Below are 19,841 nucleotides of genomic sequence, written 5' to 3'. Positions count from 1 at the left end.
GACTCTCAGCTTCTCAGGAGAAAAAATCCTAAGGAAAGGATTTTTCATAAAATGTGTCTGTGACAGTGTGACTAGGAATTGCCAAACAATTTGTCCTGCTCTGGCATTAAGCTCATGCTAACATGAGGAACACAGGTCTAAACAGAAAGAAAAGCCCAAGAGGGGAGAAGCCAGGCCACAAATGGGGCATGCTCCTGAAAGCTGGGAACCCCAAAGGACATGCTGGAGCTGCAAAGGGAGCAGCCAGGGCTGATGGTCTCTCCTCACCTCACTGAGGCTTGGCAACAAGGCTCCAACACACCCCAAACACTTCTCCAGCATGCTGGACAGCTCAGAGCTACAGAGGCACCTCACCCACCCTTCCTCACACAACTGAGTTAAAAAGATTGCTATGCATGATGTTATTTGGAAAACATGCACACAGGGTGGAATTAGGAATCAAGAATTTTATTGCATGGTATGAACATGCTCCAGGGACACAATATTGATATATACAGTATAATGAATTAGCTTTAATAAAACAAGAAATAGTCAGAAATAAACAGAGTTAAAAAAACAATAAACAGAAAGACAAATTATACAAAGTAGCAGTTTTTCCCTCTATGCAGGCCTGGCTAAGCAGAACTGTGGAGAAAGGTGAAAGCTGGACATGTGCAGACAGTGTAGTCAGTAAAAGGCACTAAGGACCATTTCCCCTCCTCTTAAAGGATTAGGAACAAGTTAAATATTAAATAATTCATTTACACAACATTAAGCAAAAATCTCATTGTTAAGGTCAATGTTCTGGAATGAGAAGACTCTTCTGTTAGCAAATGCAAAGATGAGCACACACAGAGTATGTTAAGCAAGATGAGTTTTGATAAATGCCATAGAGCACATACTGACCCACAATAAGAAAGGCTGTATTAAGCTCTTTAAAGTCCATATAAATCAAATCCTTTCCTTATTAAAACACACTATAGGCCCATGAGACATTCACAGATGGGCAGGCCTATAGAGAGGCCCCATGTGGTAAATCCACAAGCCAAACTCCCTGGTTTTACAAGAAACTTCCCAGAACTTAACAGGTGAGCCCAACTGACAGGGCACATGACCATGAGAGAGTTCCACTTTATTTAAAATCCTCTTACAGAGCAAATCATTTGTCCTCCAAGCCTCTGCAACAGGAGATAACCAGTTTCTCCAATCTGCCAATTAAAGGTGTGCAAGAAATTACTTATTGTTTACCCCTGCTCCAAGGCTCACTTAAACATGCAGAGTACCAAGGTTTTCAGCAGCAGGACTGTTATGTTAATTGTAAATCACATGCCTTTACATCTGAATTATTTTAAATATTTCAATATTTTAAATGGAGTGCCTTGGCTCACAGCAGTATCTTGGAGGGACAGATACCTGTCAGGTAAAAGGATTTTTAATGGTATTTCTGAAAGCACAGTTCTGGTTAACTCCTGCAAAACCAGATAATCCAATAAATGTTAGCACAAGATAGAACACAAAAAGGAAACAGAAGTTATCCCTGGTTCTGAGAACTAGTACAGGCCACAGCTATGCATCTATCTGCTTGGACTCAAACTGGAAGACTTTAAGCAGCATTTAAGCCATTTTCAGTCTGGATATTTTGATGAGAAGTATGTATGTATGTAATAAGAGATAATCCAACTCTAGTCAAGCACATTTAAGATAAGGTCAGCTCTTCACAAGCAAAACCAACTACAACTTCAATCAAGAAAGTTTCTGAGTATTTACCCCTAGGCTAGAAAAAACAAATGCTAGTGTTTGTATCTGTATGTTGTATGAATTCAGGTGGCACTCCCCCCAATAGAGAGGGCAGCATGTTCTTCCAGGTCATGATCCTGAAAAAAAAACCCATTAAAACACCAGGAAAAAAGCTCACAACTTGTTTAGAATAGCACTGAATATATCCTTCAGAGCAAAATGTCCTTACAAGACCAATTTTAACTATTACAGATCCTGTCACAGACCCCAAGGTACCTCCAGATAACCATAATGACAAAAAGAAAGGGAATTTGATGTCTTTAAGTACTTCACAGGAACATTCTGGTAAAAGCAGATGTGGCTGTTAGCAAGGACTCAAAACACCTGAGGAGCTGCCTTGTTTTCTGTAACACTGAAGGACTCCACTTCCCCTGTGAGCAATCACAGCTTTTAATCCTCCAGGAACTAAGATGAGGTCACAGCTCATCCCTCCACCCTGCACAGGAGCTGCTGAGACACCCACAGCTGATGAGAGGAGTTATAAAACACATGCAGTCTGAAGGAGAAGCATTTTCTCTGTGACACAAAAGCAACATATTAAAGTGATATGTATCTATTAGCAGCATAAATATCAAATAAAAAGAGCAGCCATCACAAATAAATGGTTATTATCAGAGACCAAATTTTTTTCCTCTCAGAGCACAGCCAGAGAGGCACACAGTATACACAGGAACACAGCACCAGCTAGGTCAGGGGATATTGTTCTGGGAAAATTGGACAATTCTTTCCGTTTTACTAAAGGAGAGTCAAATTTATCCTCACTGTAGGGCAGTGGCCCAGTGCCTTGTAGCCAGGGATGAGGAAATAGAGCCACAGCCCCATGGCTGACACCAAGTCCTGGTGTTATTACAGCATCCTCCTTAAAGCATCTTAGCTGTTCAGATTACAAAACTACTCACAAAAATACCAGCCCTGAAGCATAGAAAGCTGCCAAAGTAACATCCCCTTAAAAAAAGGAAAAAAGCTCTCTTCTGCCTTAATATCCAAGGTCTCATTCTCCACAGTGCCAGCAGATCACAAACAAACTGATAAAATTAAAGGAACTATTAGACACCCATGGTCCCTTTTCAGAAATCTCAAGACTTAAGATTTTTGTGGTTCATGTTCTTCCTACCCAGCTACTTTCTCTGTACAGCAAGACAGCAAGAAGGGAAAAGGACTGTGTATTCAACACATAACAAAGTGTATTAACAGCCACAGTGAGGAATATTAAATAAAAAGATTTGATGCTCTTAAAGGTTTGCAGCAACTACATTCAAACACAGATCAGTGCAACAGAGGACAACAGTGAAAGCTGCCAGTTATGTGCAAAGCAGGGCATAAGTCAGATTTACCAGCCTTAATTTCAGAATTTCATTAACTGTTTTGAACTAACACATCTAGCACTTAAACACACATCTAGAACCCTATTTTCTATACATTTCAACAAGGATTACCAACAAGTTTCCCTGCACAACACATTTAATACATGGAATTTCACAACCATCAACCATACATACCAGTTTAATATTATGTTAATATAACATACAATATACAGGCAACTAAGGAAAAATACATTTTTTTAAATAAAAAAATTATAGCCATGTCAAACTGTGCCATCTCTTGAATTCCATACTCTGGCCAAACCTTATACACTCACTGATTTTTACAGGAATTCTGACCAGGTGACACTACTGCAGCAGGGAGTCAATGACAGCTCCTGGCTTGGCCGAGCGTTTTCTGTTTGGAGAGCAGAAAGGAAAGGGAAAAACAACACCACACACACATCATTATGCTGTCTAGGAAAGACAGGGACCAGCCACATTTAAAGTCAGAACTACATGACATGACATGACTTCTCCATAAGCAAAACCAACCACACAAAAAGCACAAGAAAGCTTATGCTGAAATCTCCCCCAACAGCCCTCTCCTCTCCATTGGTACCAGTGCTTGCACTTGCACTGTGCCAGATTGGGTTAAACTGGACCACCAAATGCAGCAAAATAAAGCAAGGAGCTGGAAGAGGAGAATGCAGCAAAAGAACACCAGTAAATCCCTAGACAAGTCTTTCTGGACAAGATTTAGTGTGGTAAAGAGACTTGGTTCTGTCACACGTGGCAACACTGAACTATACCATGCAAAAATTTTGTCCTTTGCCTTCTCATTAAGCAAATGTTTGAAGACTTGTGGTAAGTTTGCATATACAAACTTCAGCCTTCCCTTGGGTAAATCCCTCATTCCATATAAATACCCCAGAGTTCTTCACCTTCTCCCTGTCTTGGGCCTGGATCTTCCTTTTGAAGTCCTCGGCCTCTCCAGCTTCATCAGAGATTGCCTCAAGCTTTCTTCAGTGTAGGCTAAGTAAACATGGGAAAGGTCCACTTCAAAGGGCTAGAAAACACCAGAAAAATCTCATAAGACAAAGTCATCAGAATAATTTTATACACTCATCAATGGTGCTCTCATGATATTCAAAGACTCCTATCTTCAAAAGAAAAGAAAATTGAGATTGGACAGTTTGGCTCTAAATACAGAGCAGCAATCTCAGGCAGGACCTGGGCCTGTACAGTTCAATTAATTCAACAGTCACTCACATCTTTCTCTTTTTTATCCAGGACAGGCGTCTGTTTCCTCATATTGTTTCCTGTGTATGCGACACATTTCTGTAAGCAGAAAAAAAGGTTTGTTAGTAAAGTCCACTGTGCATAGTGAAACTGACTACAGCTTCACCAGCTTCTTCCTGGGCTCAGTGAAACCCCTCAGCAGCTCATACTAACATTAGCTTGTACACAAGCCAGGCAACCACTCTTACCAGCTGCCACTCTCCTATGTCCTCGTTCCAGTGAACGTAGTTCTCAATCATTTCCTATAAAGCAGTCAGGACAGTAAGTGTTAGACTTGCACAATCTACCCTCCAGGTGCACTTTCCAGAACATACATCCTAAGGCCTGGGCAAGCTGCTTGGGAACAGTCTTGATTCCTTACAAGTTGTTCCTATCAGGACAGCTACATCCTGAGCAAACCCCCCCCATTTATACCCTGAAGTCTACAGAAGAGAAAAATACCACTCCCAAATTGTATGTACTGGAGAGCCCCCTAAAGCATGGGGTTTCCATTATGCCAACACCATCAAGACAGCAGTAAGCAAACACTGTAATACAGAATAAATGAAAACTATAAAAAGAATTTTCCTTTTTCCATTAAATAGTGTGCATTATATTTAAGCTCATTGTGAATTTTCTGTATACTGGAGTCACAAAGAATGTCAAAGATTTAAAAATCCAGTCTTTCTGTTAATATCAGACATCAGTAAGCACAACTTCAAGCTAGTGGAAAAACAAAAGACTTTGAACAGACCCACTGCATGGGCACAGAATGAATATACCAGTTAACTATGTGGTCAATGTGGTTTTCTTATTTTTATAAGCCTTTAGGAAAATATGCTGCAAGAGAACTGAAATTAGCACAGCACAACTCCTGCCCCAGGCTCAGGTGCTTTGCCCTCACCTGGTAGTCCTGAGGAATGAAGTTGTCGATGATGAGAATCTGAAGCCGAAGCTCCCTGCTCAGCTGCCGAATGTTTTCCAGCAACCCTTCAATCTCTCTCTGATGCTCTTGCTGTAGATCTGCCATCTGAAAATAAACCAGGCATTTGAGAGGCATCAGACTTATCTTTAGACATGGTAACAGCATCTTTTGTCTGTATGAGGTTTTTGGAAAACAAATGCCATTTCTGGTTATTAGTACCAGAATATCTCTGAACAATAAATCGTCTGAAACATTTCAGCTCAGAGATGGCTGAAAACAACATTAAGTTCTCAGTTTCATAAACCCAAAACTGGTCTTCTGCCAAGCTGATTCAGCTAAGACTAGATGAAGAGCATGAGACAAGTTGCATCACTGGCAAGGTTTCAAGGAAAATCTCTGATCCCAAAAACCAAATGCATTTTTTATGAAACAGGAGCTCCAGCTACCAGCCAAAGATGCACTGATCCAGTGACTGAGGATGAGGTAACAAGGGCATCAGTCCTAAAGGACAGGCAGCTCAGAGCAGAGAAACCTTTGGGCTGCACCAAAGCAGGACGTGGGGCTGCCAAAAAGCAACTTGCATTTTGTTTCAGAAATAATCAGTGGTTTTCCTTGAAGCTCTTGATATCTTAAGGTGTCACACATAACCCTTCTCAGCCTGGCCTGGGGAAAAGCTCTACAGCATGCTGTTCTGAAACTCCAACTCCAGACTTAGTATTTTTGAATTATGTGAGCGAAATGCACACTACAGAAAAGCATTTCTAAACATACAGCACATTTTCCAGCATTACAAAGCTGATGGCTTACCCTTCCCAGCTCTAGTGCCTCCAGGATCACTGGCTGAGGACTTTAGATACTAACCTCTGACTTTGCAGCCATAAGCATGGTCCAAACTTTCTTCAGTTTTTTGGTTTTCCCCTGTGCTTCCTCCTGGAGGTTGGTGTACTTCTCCTCAATATCCAAACGTTCTTGCTGTGGACAACATTTAGCATAGACACAGACACATTAACAATCACAGAAACTCTCTGCAACAGTGAGAACAAGAGGAAAAACTCTACCTGAACAAACAAAGCATTTGCCAAGAGCACAGAGCCCTGGCTGAGGCAGGCTGGCTCAGACCTGCAGGAGCTGCACAGCCAATACGTGGCCTGTGGAGGGGTGGCTCCTGCAGTGCTTCCAGAGCAGAGCCCACCTGGGTACCTTATCCTGGTGTGCCCTGCCACTGCTGCTGTCACAGCCACAGCAGATAACCCCACCTCCTTCTCCTCGAGCTCCTTGCGAAGCTGCTCCGCTCTCTTCCTTCGCTCCTCCAGTTCCATGTTTGATTCTTCTAAAAGCTTCTCTTGCTCCTCTGCTTTTGCCAGCAAGTCCACTCCTCCCACAATCACCTTTTTCTCTAATGCAGAGAGTTTCTCCAACAGGGACTGGTGCTCTTGCCTAGACAGACAGGTAGGTGTGAGTCTTCCTGTCCTACCGTGCTCAGCAAGCATCAGGTCCAGCTTGGTTTTATAGCCCAGACAGCACTGACAGGGCTGGAAAAACTTGTCCTGCTGCTGAGGGTTTAACTGGGGCTGAGGCAGTGCAAGTGAAAGCAAATTCCTCAAGCTCCAGCTCCCACCACTTTCTCTCAAGCAAAACCAAGTCAGCAGAGAAGTGCCTCCCACAGCAAGTGACCTCTATGAGGGGCTGCAAGCACCCAGTGACATCCCCAGGCTACTCAAGGCACCCTCTGCCCAAAAGGGCCCTGCTAGCACAGCAATGCCCAGAGGCAGCTGCTGAAATAGAGGGGAGTGAACAGAGATCAAGGCAGCTGCTGAAGTGCAAAGCAGGAATGCTGGCTGCTGCTGGAGCAGTCTATTTGCATGGGGCAGTGTGACCTTAGCAGCTTTCTGGCTTCAGAACAGAGCATCCCTAACCCAAAATGACACTTGTGACTGTGCTGCAGGAAACCTGGCCTGTTACAGACCAGTACTGCTGCTCCTCAAGCTCCTTAAGCTCTTGGGAGATTAATTTATGTTTCTAGGCTATCTTGCACAACTAAGAAAATAAGTGGCAAAAGGATAAATGTCTGTCTTTCCCATATACTCTATGCTCTCAAAGCAGAATAAGCTCTTCACCTTGACAATAGCAAGGTGTTCACTTTCTGCAAAGTTTGACAGGCACCCTACCATGCATCTCCAGATATTTGTATGATTAAGGAAGGAACAACCCACACAACCACACAAACTGCTCAGAGCATGGTACTCACTGAGCTTTGAGCAAGTCTTTTTCTCTCTTCTCCAGTTCAGCTCTGGCTTTATTTCTTTCTTCTTCTTCCATATCAAGCTTAGTTTCAAGAGCTTTTCTCTCCTCTTCAATCTTTGCTTGCATCTCTACCATCTTATCAGGGGAAACTTTCTTTTTGCCTTTGAAAGATATGGGGAAAACAAGTTAGTTCACTGAAAAGTAAAAACCTCTGTATCAGAGCATTTTTTCCAAGTTCAGATTCGATATTTACAATTAACAAAAATTTCATTAGGTATCACCTTCAAAATGGGCAAAGCTCAATCCTTCAAACCTCATTTTAACATTGGCCAGTTGTCACCAGCTCCTACTGAGCAGCAATGCTGTGTAACTATCACTGGAACCTAATGTCCCCAAAATATAAAACATACAAAGAACACCTGGAGAAGGAACACTGCCTGAAGAGAAGCCCAATCTGGAAACCCTGATGTTCTAACAATGCACATCAGGCCACAGGACCCACAGCTACAAGAGCTCAGCTGCCAAGAGTTACATACTCAAATTTCAGATTAGCATCTCTACCATTCCCCTCCTTACAGGCTTACCCATTCCAAAGTGAGCATGTAACTATTTTTAAGAAAACACTGTTATGGAGATAGAGAAATTCAGAACAGCCCTATGAAAATCAGTCAACTAAAGAAACTTCTTGATGATATTTGGTCTATGTAACAGTGACTACCCACAGATTTGAAAATACCAAGTTGGATCTGGCTTAATGATCTGTGTCTTTACAACAGAACTGCCACAGCAGCACACCAGATCCATGTCTTGTAGGGCTACAAAGGGAGTGGCCAGAGCAACTCACTGAACCTACTGACCTCAAGATTTGGTCCCAAACACCCCAAATTTGAAACAAAGTGTCAGGCTGCTGCTCTAGAAAGCCACTCTGCTAGTCTTGAGCCAACTTTCATTGCAATCCCAGGAGTGCCTAAGGCAGGTGAACATAGAGATCCTGGGGGGTTATGTGGAATAAGAATGCATTTCCTCAAATCCACAACACCTAAATATCCATTTATTCACAAGTGAATTCATAATTTTCTTGTTTTGCTTTTCTAGACATGAAAAAACCCTACTCTGTAGAATCCAGCTGTACTTGAAACTAAGAGGAGCCACTGACTGTCACCTGAGTGTTTTCACAGTGACATAAAGCACACAGTCAAGGAAGCTGTTCAGTAAAAGGCTTCTCCTCCTCCAGTCTTCACAATACTCAGCTTCATTTATATCCATGTATTTTGTTTATAATCATATATACATTATACACATAAACACTCCAGCAAAATGTCCTGCATATGTAAACATGCATGAACATATTTTCACATCTGCATATATAGTACTTCATGTGCACAAGAGCTTTAATTAATTTTGTTGCAAGGCAAGGACTTCACCACTACAGCAAACGTCATCATTGCCATCTGCTACACTTCAGAATCAGATAATAAGCACTTCTTTCTGGGCCTGTGGTGCAAAAATCTCTCACTAATTAGTCTTTGAGTAAGAAGCTTTCTGGAAGTGCTATACAGGGCTCATCATATGAGATAAGCCAGATAAAGGCTTCTTATTATTAGGACATAGACCTATATATTCTCAGTTTAGGGGAAAAAGGTGAAGTGAAGCAAGTTGTAAGATCATTTTACAAGCTTTGCAAATGTAAGGAGGTGAAAATCAATTACACCAACCTGCTTGATCTTGCATTAAGAGGAAGTAGAAAGCAAATCGCAGAGAGGCAGCAAACACATAAAAAGAGGAGGAGAGAAAATGTTATTGCTTTGATCATTTTGGACAAAGATCATCAGCACCAGAACAAACAACAAATTTTATATTCATGTTTCTAAGGTAGAAAATATGAGAATCATAACTAAAAACCCCTCTATTAGAGCAAACACTAATGCATCATGTTATGCTAAAGCAGAGAATGTGTCTGTGCTTCAGAGTGCTTTGCAAATCCAGGATATTCTTCAGCTCACTCTTGCATTCTTCTGCCCATTCAATGCAATGCTGGATCTAACCACAACATTAGGAGCCAGCTGCAAGGATCATGACCTAAGAAACAGTTAAAGGGGGTGGATTTCTCCTTCAATTAACAAACTCAGTGCTCCCCACACTCAAGAGAGCCAATTCTGTTATATTACCTGTAAAATATTAGCATCCAGAATACATGTTCTAAGTTTTAACCAAGATTTCCAAGCCAATTCTTTGCAAGATACAAGACAGTTGCACACAGGGAGTCTCAACACAAGATTTCTCCATTTAATTACACAGGGGATTAGTGGGTTAATTTGCAGTAACTGGTGCTTCCATAGAGGTATAGAGCCACTTTTGGTTATTCAAGCAAGTGCAACAAAAAAGGCAGGATAGGAAAGGGATAATGAAAGACACCACATGCAGAAGGGTCACACTAGAGGACAGTTAATATCCCAAACCACAAAAAGCTACACTTATCCCAAATGCCAAAAGCCCAGTACAACTTTTCCTGCAGAGCTGTCTCCAAAGCTGCAGGAGATGGACTCATCCACCTGCTGACACATCAGCAGTTTGCTATTAACTGTCCTCATCCAAATAAAACAGGTTCCAAGCAAGCTTTAAAGGAGCAGGATTGAAGCAATTGGAATTGCCAGGCTACAGTCATAGGATCCACCAAGGGATCCCCTGGGCTGTGTTCCCTCTAACCCTGCTACCACCCTTCTCTGAGCTGAGGCTTTCCACTAACAGTGTAAAAGTGAGTGAACTACACAGCAATACTTTCCAGGGTCTCTCCACACAGGGACAAGAGTGGAGTGCTTCTGTCCAGAATAAAAACAACACCAGGTGAAGTCCCCACAAGCCAAGTCCCAAGATGTGATTTGTTTCCTCAGTCCTCACTGACTGTAAGTTTTTACAGGCACAGTGACCTCTCTGCCCAGGAGCAGCCCAGACTTTCCTTACTACTAGACCAAAATCTGGATCTCCTGTTCCTTTGAACTAAATCCCACAGAGATCAAGAGCTTAGTATTATGGGGCCCTTAAACCCCAACCACCAAGGATATTTTTTTAAAGTATCTGCAAAAATAAAGCCAATCAACCAAGCATTGCCACATTTTCTTTGCTAGTATAAGTCTCATGCTGATTGACTGTTCTCCAATACTAATTTTGAGAAGGCAGAGTCCAACATAGAATACATATCTAGCAGTCCTTTTTATGAATTCATATTGTAGCAATTCCCATTAAAAAATTAGCTCAGATTTTTTTTTCCCCTGTATTTTAAAAGGTGCATTTAACACAAACTGCAAACTGGAATTTTTTAACCTATTATTTCTCAGTTACCTTTAAATCTTGCTCAAGCAGCCTACTACATTGTTTCCTATTGTCTCTCCTATCTGACTAACAATGTGCACATTGAGTAACTGTTTCAAGCATGGAAGCAGCAAAGGAAAGGCATGCTTTAGCAGAGTTACAGCTTGAGGTTTATCTTTCCAACAGACAAAGCAGGGAAGAGTGCAACATTGCAAAATGGAGTGTGCAGATTATGGAAAGGCCAAAGCTTAAAGGACTTAAGAGCTCCCACTCACTAGTGAAGGACTTATCCAGAGGTTTCTCTATGACAGAGCATGTGGAGTCTGAACTACTGCTGCTGCTACTGCCTGGAAAACAGAAATGCGTCCCACAGAAAAACCCAGAGAGGAAGAAACATGCAGATGGGAAGTTAGTTCTAAAGGAAAGAAACCCAGAAGAGCCAGCAACCTAGTTCAAAAAAGCACAGGTTCCCATTAGGAAGCACTTGCTAGGACCCCTCCCAGACTCAGCTTGCAAAGCCACCGTTCCCAGCACAAAACTGCATGCTCAGAAAGACATTTCAGTTAAAACCCATCTTAATCAGACTACAGCTTAAAACAACATGCCAAGGCAGCTTCCTTTTCAAGCAACAACAGCAGAGAACACCAGATCATAGTGGAGAAGGCTGTGGATATCTGCCATAGCAGAGGATTCAGTGACCATGAATCCTTTCCAGTCTTACACACATGGCAATGTGCACTTCTCACTCTGGAAGGCAGAATCAGCTTACACAGGGACAGTCAGTGTGTACTCCTGTGAAGCAGCTCCCTTAGGGAACTTAACTAGAGTAACTTGTCTGGGAGTTGAATAAGTGAGTTATTCACCCTCTGCTCCTTCCAAGCAGCACTTTGAAGGTGGTCTCCTCTTGGGAGGAGATTTGGGCAGGACATTTGGAGACAGTGGTCAAGCTTTCCACTTCTAGAAATAACCAAAAGGTGAAAAATGAACTTGTTACAGCTATCACCAAAGGCATGGCAAAAGTGATTTATGACTACTTGGACAGACACCAAAATGAAAAGAGTACACCTAAAAGTAGGAATGCTTTAATTGGAATTTTTTTTCAACAGATGTGGGTGCTTCAGGACAGGAAGGCAGTTTGAATATCAAAATAAGTTTAGTAGAGAAGCTGCAAGTTGGGATGTAGCAGTGGGCTTGAGGAATTACCAGCAGGGTTCTAGGAGAAGAGCAAGCTCCCAAGAAGCCACAGCATCCCATGGTACAGTGACCTGCAGTTCCAGGTTCAGCAACATTCCCTGGAGTTTAGATTATACACAGCAGTTTAACACTGATGTGGGACAAAGGAAACTCCACCATGGGATTTTCAGACTGCTCCCAAAAAAAGCATGTGCAGCTCCCATTAAGCTTTTCAGTCAGCACAAAGACACCCAAAGGTCAAGTTTTCCCTCTATCAACATAAAATAGGACACCAGTAGAGTCAATTACTGAAGATCTGTAAGACAGATGAATCCTTTGCCTAAACCACAGCCAGAATTCCCCTCCAATCATACCCATGGCTATAAAAACCACACCTGCCTACAAATGATCTTTGGTGTCTTCTTCCTCCCACCTCCGTCAGCAGGGGAAGTTCCACACCACCACAAGCCATACGCAGCCACCTCGCGGCACCCAGGGAGCCACCACAGGGATGATGTCACAACAAGCACAGCTAACCCGAGTGGAAGCAGGGACTACACAACAGCTGACCCGAGTGGAAGCAGGGACTACACAGCTCTGGAGCTGTCCCTCTGCACACAGGGCACCAAAGGCCTTCGTTTCTAGGAGGGGCATGATAATTGCAGCGGCATAGGGCATCTCACAACTGCTCTTGTCCCTGCCTGGCTCTGGCTACACTTCCTACAGCAGCGTGTGGGTAAGAGGACACTGGTGGCACTGACAGGACTCTCTGCTGCCTTACCCCGCCGCTTCTTGCGCTTCTCCTCTCCAATCTCCCCATCTTCATCCTCCTCTTCAGAATCACTGGTTTCAGAACCGGAGATCTCTTCCCCTAGAAGAAAAGAGTGTGCTTTTATCAAAAGCCTTCCTTTACCTCGGATCAGCTTGTTATTCTGACAGCAGCATTTATCCAAACACAGTAGTGCCTGACATCAGCTTATGAGTACTTGCCGAAGTCCTTAACTGTTGCACAAGCAGACAGCTTGCCATGGCTCAGGAAACCTAAGGACCATCAAGACAAGCAACTGAATGCTGTGATGTCAGTGTGTATGTATTAAAGCTCAAGAGGCTACTTTTTATGGAAAATAGAGCATCTTTGCACAGCTGAAGCTATGAAGTTTTCCTAGTAGGATTCTACCATACTTTCTCTTCCACCTTACACTTCCATCTCAGAGGAAAGAAAAAGAAAGAAGCATTACTGACCACTTCCTGCTTCTCCTGAATGGGGCAGACAACAAACAGCAAATCATGCTGGAGTTACTGCTACAGCTGTTCTGTGAGACCTCCACCTCTGGAGAGAGATGTTGTGACATGTGGTCACTGTTTAGCAAGCATCCCTCTAGCAGGGTCACTCCATATTGATGGACTAATAAGAGACATGAGGCTATGAAGTTACATGGCTTAGAGGCTTCTTGTTGCTCTACAGTGTTTAGAAAACCAGCTCCAGCCCCAAAAATTTAGTTTAATTTTCCTGCTGATAAATGCATCCCTCCTCCCCAGTCAGAGAAGAGTGATCTACTGTTACAGTCCAGTTTAATTCCCTGTACCATGTCAGTTGTGCTTGCTAGGGAAACCCAGGAAAACCTGGGCACACTGCTCCCAGCCTGGAGGCCACCATTCACCCTAGTGCCAAGTGCCACCTAGTGGGAAAGCTGGACCCCCACAAGCAGCCTTAGACACCTCTCCTGGCATCCAGCAGGGCAAACAAAACCAGAACACTGACATGCACCAGCAGCCAACCTCATGTGATACATATTCAAGTAGCAAAGTAGCAAAGAATGTTCCCATTCAAACAGAACAAGCATAGTGCAGAGAGGAACACAAGGGGGAATGAGAGTCTCACCTTCTTCCAGTTTCTTCTTAAGCTCTTCAATTTCTTTTTGGAACTGGCGGAGCATAGCATCCTTGGGATCCTCATTAATCCTGGCCTTGTTCTTTATGTTCTTGGCTCTGTTTGCATACCTGAGAGTGCTGATGGTCTCATCATAGTTGTAGTCTGCTGGTCCAATGTTTGCACACTGCAACATGTGGATGACAGTGTCAGAGTCCAGCACAAGGCATGCAGGAACCCAACCCCAGCTCTGACGGTCTCACACTGCTACACTCACCCAAGCTTTCCTGCTGCTTCTACACTGATGCCACTTTTGACTACCCAAGCACAGGTTCTGTTTGATCTCATGCATGTATGTACCCATGTGCTGTGTTTAGAACCTCATCCATACAGAGGCAAAGAGAAAAGATAGAAAGAGATGCACACAGAAGGTTCTCTAAGCTGCAAACAGCTTAGGATTAGTGAAGTAAATGCCAGGCTGTTCAAGTCACTATGCTATCCCTGCAAAAATGCAGCCCAATAGCTGAAACTGGAAAGGGCATCTCTGCTCACCATCATGGTTTTGGAGTTGCCCCCCAGGGAGTCCTGCAGCAGCCGGGTGAGTTTGGAGTTACGGTAGGGCACGTGGGTGCTCTTGCCATCCACCAGGGCAGAGATAACATTGCCCAGTGTGGAGAGAGAGAGGTTGATCTTAGTGGCTTCCTTCAGTCTCTGCCCTGTGGCTCCAGTTTTTGTCTGTCTTTCAGAACCCTGCAAAAGGATCATGAAGCAGGAGTTAAAACAGATCCTCTAATACATCTCCCTCCAAACAGGATCAGGTACACGTAAAATCTTGGTAGCAGTCATGTCACTAACCACTTCATCCATTATTAGAGAACCTGGCTAAGTATCACAGACATTGTTAAAGAGACAAGGCAAACAAGTCTTTAATAGAAGCTTTCAGTGCCAGCAAATTCTGGATTGCTTAAAGCAATGCAGCTGGGAAAATGGAAATTCTCCTCCCCATGAACAAAAACGTTAGAGAAGTCAGTCAGCAGTTAAAAGGCACACCAGCTGGAGCTGCCAACTGTCATCTACAGCCCTTCCTATCAGCAGAGAAAGAGCAAACAGCAACACTGCAATTATTTTAAAGAGTTTCATAGAGCATCCTATATAACACATCATGTAAATAAGTTAAAATGCATTTAAATAAGTTGAATGCCTTTAGTCTCACTTTTTCTGCATCCTCCCTAAGGAAAGGTACCTCAGTGTAAATCTTGGGCTAAAGCCATGTTTTACCAGCACAATTACACTGGTTCAAAGTGTGACACTGAGAGAAGAAACCTGCAAGTGATGAACAACATGGTCACAACCCTCTGGAAAAACCTCAGTAACCCAAACCAAGTGTCTTGCCAAAGAGCTGGCTGGTCCTACTCACAGCAAGATCCACGAGGTGCAGCTTGCCCATGCGCACGTGCATGTTGCCATCCACGCCCTTCTCACTGCACTCGATGGTGATCGTGAAGATGGCGTGCGAGCGAGAGCTGTGCTCGTTCATGTTTGTGGCGCCAACAGAACCTTTCAACAGAGAAAAAAGCAGTGATGTCTTCAGAGTTAATCACATGTTCTAACTCTTCCTGCTCTCTGAGGAGACTCAATCCCACCTCTTTACCCACCCCTGTACTTCAGAAGATGGCAGAGGGATGCTCAGACTCAGCAGCAAAGTCTGTTCTTGGGCACTGAAGTTGCAGTACACTTCCAGCCTGGACTAGTAGAAGGTCCTGCAGCCTGCTACAGCTCTAAGCCAACCACAGACTCCCAAAACCAGCAACTGTCCTCATCTGATTAAAGATGAATAGCTTAAGGTGTTCATAGCAGATCCCTGAAAACAGGTGTATTTTGGGAAATAAGAACACAGCAATCCATGCCAAAGGGAACTGGAATCAGAACTTTAAGTCATTAAATAATCTGAGCTTAACTAAGAAGTCTTCCAGAACATAAATTACCTCCCACTCACAGCACAGGGCTGATGTTCATCCTGATCAGAACTGAAGTGGAAAAAGGACCAAGAGACACACAAGCAGTTCTGACAACACTGACTGCCCTCATTGCATCCTCCCTTTGCTGATCCCCACTGGCACTGGCCACTGTGGGAAGCACAGCCTTCTTTTCCTGGCCCTGCACTAAAGGGGCTTGGGAGGAGATACCCTTTTTGTTCTGTTCAGCCAAACACTATTCCCAGAAACAGGACTAGGACCTCCTACTGTGGTCTGGCAACCAGTCCTTTACTCTGTCTGAGCTATAAACCTGCCCACAGCAAGGCTACGTACGGTTCTTGTGGCCCAGAGTCATGATTCTGTCCATATCATCTGCATTGTTTACAACATAAGCTGAAAGGTCTTTGATATAAACTCCCACATCAGGTCTCTCTTTCACCTAAGAGAGAAACAGTTCAGACTGAGCATCCCTAGGAGATCCCCCACAGCAATTCTAGTGATACTGTAACAGTAGAGTGGTTTACTCCTCCATTTTCTGGCTTGCACATAAAACACTCAGAGCAGATAAGGAATGAAGACTCATGCATGACAATATGCTACAGTCTTCCTCTGTAAAGATGTGATTTTAAATCCCAGCCTCCAATTCTTAGGACTGCTGAGGGGCATTTGGGGTAGAACTGCAGGTATGAAAGTGCCTCAGGTGGAACAGCCAATTTGTGCAACTGACCAAGTGGAAGAGATTTAAAGAAGCCAGCAGTGACATCCAGCTATTGCACAGCAAAGGAAAGGGGACTGCTGAGGAGCCCAACCTCCCACTTCCCTGCAAGTGCTTCTCTGAACTTTAAAACAGAATATTGCTCTGATTCAAAACAAACAGCACATTCAGAAGAGGAGGCTCACCTCTAACCTCTGTGTCTGGTCCTTTCCCAGCAGGTCCCGCACTTCCTCATTGTAAATTTCCAGGTAAGAGACACGAACTAAAAACCTGCAGATGAACAGCTGGGTAGTTCACTTAGCAAAACACTTGCTAAGGTCCCACAAACACAGTCACAGAGTGCAGAGAAAACACTGAAATACCAACACAGTCCCGCTGCCCCTCAAGAACTGCCCGCATGGGAGCCTTTCATCTTGGGAGGAGTACCATTTCTGTTGTCATTGTCGAGGTCAGGCTCCTGCTACACATGGACTCACGTTAAAAAACAAAAACAAAAACAGAAGCAGTCAAGGGAAGGCATTTACCTTGTATCCCCCTCTGCCTTGGCAATGTGACCAAATATATGGGCAAAGGAATTGGGAATGATGCCTCTGAGCTCAGGAACTGCTCGGACCCCTTCCATGGTGAAGGTTTTGCCCGTTCCAGTCTGCCCATATGCAAAAATAGTACCTGAAGAATAAGATAAAAGAACAAACTTTAAGAAGTTGAGTCTTCTCTAAACTCTAACTGCAGTTTTACTTCATCCCTTCCTAGCCTGACAGCACAAGACACCTCTATTTTCATGGAGTTAAAATTTTCCACCCACTCCAGTGGGTGTTGGAATACAAGACTGGAGTAACAGAAATGCTGGGCAAACAGCACCTATCTGTTGCTTAATCCAGCCTGCAATATGTCTAATAAAAAGTCAGCTTGTTTTAAAAGTGCAGAGTGACTAAAGCATGGAATGCTAGTACACTTCAGTTCCACTGGGGACTGAATTGTACAGTGAGAAGCCACTGAGAATTCTGATAATGACATAAGTGCATATCTTTTGCAAAGAGAAGATAAAGGACAACAACATGCAGCTAACTGACCTCAGAGGAGTCTCCTTCATCACCCATCTACCACTCTTAATGACAGCAGTGGGTACAACCACAGAGCACGCAGAACAGCAAGTGCCTTCAGGCTATTTTAAGTTAGAGGCCACAACAGAAATGATCTCAGGCTACAGCCCCCAGAAGGTGAAACTCCCTTACACAAGATCAGCAAGAATTTTAACAAGGCAAAGAATAAGAGACAGGATAGGATCCTTCCCTTACAACAAGGGACTTACCATTGTATCCCTCTAGGACAGAATCTATAATAGGTCTCGCTGTTAAATTATAGACATCCAGCTGTTTACTCTCTGGTCCAAACACTGTGTCAAATGTGAATGTCTTGGGAGGCTCATTGGATGAGTCTGTTTTATGGACAGTGATGGTTCCCCTCATCTCATCCACGTTCACTGCCATTTTGTAGCCCGTGGCCTTCTCCCGGTCATTGAGAGGCCGGCAGCGCACAACCACCTTGACATTGTCACAGCTCTCCGGCCTGTCCGGCTTCTCAGGCTTGTTAATCTGTAATCATTCAAACAAAAATACACAGCCTGGAACACTAGTGCTAACACAGAATCACAGAAAGGTCTGGGGTGCAAGAAACCCAGCTCCACCCCCTGCCATGGGCAGAAACACCTTCCACTGGAGCAGGTTGCTCCAGCCTGGCCTTGAACGCTTCTGGGGATGAGGCAAGCACAGCTGCTCTGGACAACCTGTGCCACGGTCTCACCACCCTCACAGGGAAGAATTTCTTCCTAATAGCCAATAGGCCCTGCCATTTCCCACTATAAAACTGCTGTGTGTTTAAGCACAAATACGCTTGAATCAGCTTGGGCAGCTACATCTCCAGAGGATCATGAACTTGGGGACATAAAACCAGGACTGGTTTATAATTAAAGCTGAGAGAATAACACACTTATTCAGGCAATGGGATCTTCTTTGGTTGGCCAACATGGAAACTGAATGAGTGAACCTTGAGCATTTCACATTCAACATCATCTAAGAATTTTTTTCAAGAATCAATTTCACCTTGCAATCTGCAAGAAGTTTGCTGGAATTCGGTGCAGTCATGAATTCTTTTTCAGTAACAGCTACTATACACTCTCAAACCCCACAGAGCACAGAACCAGATACCAGGGAGTGCTGGCTGAAGGGAATTCATTTTAATTACAACCCTCAGTATACATGCTTCAGTTTAATCCTTTAGAATACCTGAATGTTGTATTATAAAACCTCACATTCATTTTCTTTCATGTAGTTACCAAAACAAATTTTGAAGCACGACTGATGAATCTAGTTAAGAGACACTCCCGTGGGCTAGACGTGCTGCAGCTGAGCGTTTAACCGCTCCTAGAGCAGCTACACTGGCTGTCAAGCCGAAACAAACCCTTTCCAAGCGCCTCTCCCTGCAGCTGCCACCTGCCCCGATTCCTCTCAGGCCTCAGCAGCGGCTTTTGCGTCCTGCTGAACGCAGAGAGCGGCTCAGCCCCACTTGGGCGGGGGAGGGACGGCACACGAGGCGCCAGCCAAAACCGGGAGCGGGATGCGGGTGTCACCACGAGCCCCCGGGATATGGGACGGGACCCTCCGGGGCGGCCAGACCGCCGCTCCCCGCTGTCAAGGCGCCGCCGCCGCCCCTCATCACCCCCGGCCCGCTCGGCCTGACAGGCACCGCCCGCCCTGCACCTCCCGCGCGCACATGGGCACGGAGCCGACGGGCTCTGCGAACCCCGGGCGCGGCGGGCAGCGGTGCGCAGTGCCCGGACAGCCCCGGGGGCCACACCCCGCGTTCCCCCCGCATCTCACCGGCATGGCGATGGCGATGGCGGCCGCGGCAGCCCGGGCCAGGCGGCGGCACCGCGGAACAATAACAGCACCGCGCCTGCGCGCCCCGCCCCGCGGCCGGCCCCCGCGCGCTGCGGCGGCCGCGCGGCCAATGGCGGGCGGGGGGAGGCGGGGCCGGGGGGAGCCCAACCAATGGCGGCGGCGGAGCGGCGGCGGGGGGCGGGGCGTCCCGTCGGCATGGGAACGGCGGGTGGGCGGGGCGAGGGGATAGGGGACACGGCCGGGGGGCAGCGGGGGCTCTGAGGGGTGACAGGGATCACAGCGGGGATAGCGGGGCCGGCCGCGGGCCCGATGGGCTCTGAGGTGCTGACGGGGCTCTGAGGGATCTCCAGCGGGTTTGACAGGGCTCCAGA

At 44.9% G+C, this 19,841-nt stretch overlaps 1 protein-coding gene across 3 annotated transcripts; it reads right to left on the bottom strand.

The window, feature by feature from the left end:
* Positions 1-426: 426 nt before the first annotated feature.
* Positions 427-19,567, bottom strand: KIF3A (kinesin family member 3A). Of its 3 annotated transcripts, XM_071443160.1 has the most exons (19): positions 19,450-19,567; positions 17,883-18,165; positions 17,095-17,239; positions 16,756-16,840; positions 16,189-16,294; positions 15,297-15,436; positions 14,432-14,629; positions 13,892-14,066; positions 12,791-12,880; positions 11,112-11,183; positions 9,243-9,251; positions 7,532-7,688; positions 6,540-6,720; positions 6,145-6,255; positions 5,263-5,388; positions 4,568-4,621; positions 4,350-4,418; positions 4,022-4,146; positions 427-3,495 (listed from the first exon to the last, which is right to left on the bottom strand). In XM_071443160.1, the coding sequence occupies exons 1-19, from the start codon at positions 19,453-19,455 to the stop codon at positions 3,447-3,449; spliced, it is 2,181 nt and encodes a 726-aa protein (XP_071299261.1). In that variant the 5' UTR covers positions 19,456-19,567; the 3' UTR covers positions 427-3,446. The 3 variants fall into 3 exon arrangements, with proteins under 3 accessions (XP_071299261.1, XP_071299260.1, XP_071299259.1); XM_071443159.1 differs by lacking the exons at positions 9,243-9,251; positions 11,112-11,183; XM_071443158.1 differs by lacking the exons at positions 9,243-9,251; positions 11,112-11,183 and having other exon boundaries at positions 427-2,292.
* Positions 19,568-19,841: the final 274 nt, after the last annotated feature.

Source organism: Agelaius tricolor, unplaced genomic scaffold, assembly GCF_023055355.1.
Source record: "Agelaius tricolor isolate 1412-34295 unplaced genomic scaffold, bAgeTri1.0.p SCAF_18, whole genome shotgun sequence".
NCBI lineage: Eukaryota > Metazoa > Chordata > Aves > Passeriformes > Icteridae > Agelaius > Agelaius tricolor.
The sequence above is the reverse complement of the archived record's forward strand: the minus strand, read 5'-3'. Positions and strand labels throughout refer to the sequence as shown.

What these genes read in the sequence shown, in the direction of transcription:
- KIF3A (XM_071443160.1), bottom strand. An exon ending in GAAGCGCAAGAAGCGGCGGG is followed by an intron (nt 11,184 to 12,790) that starts GTAAGGCAGCAG and finishes TCTGTTTTCCAG; the next exon opens with GCAGTAGCAGCAGCAGTAGT. An exon ending in TTATGGCTGCAAAGTCAGAG is followed by an intron (nt 5,389 to 6,144) that starts GTTAGTATCTAA and finishes GTTTATTTTCAG; the next exon opens with ATGGCAGATCTACAGCAAGA.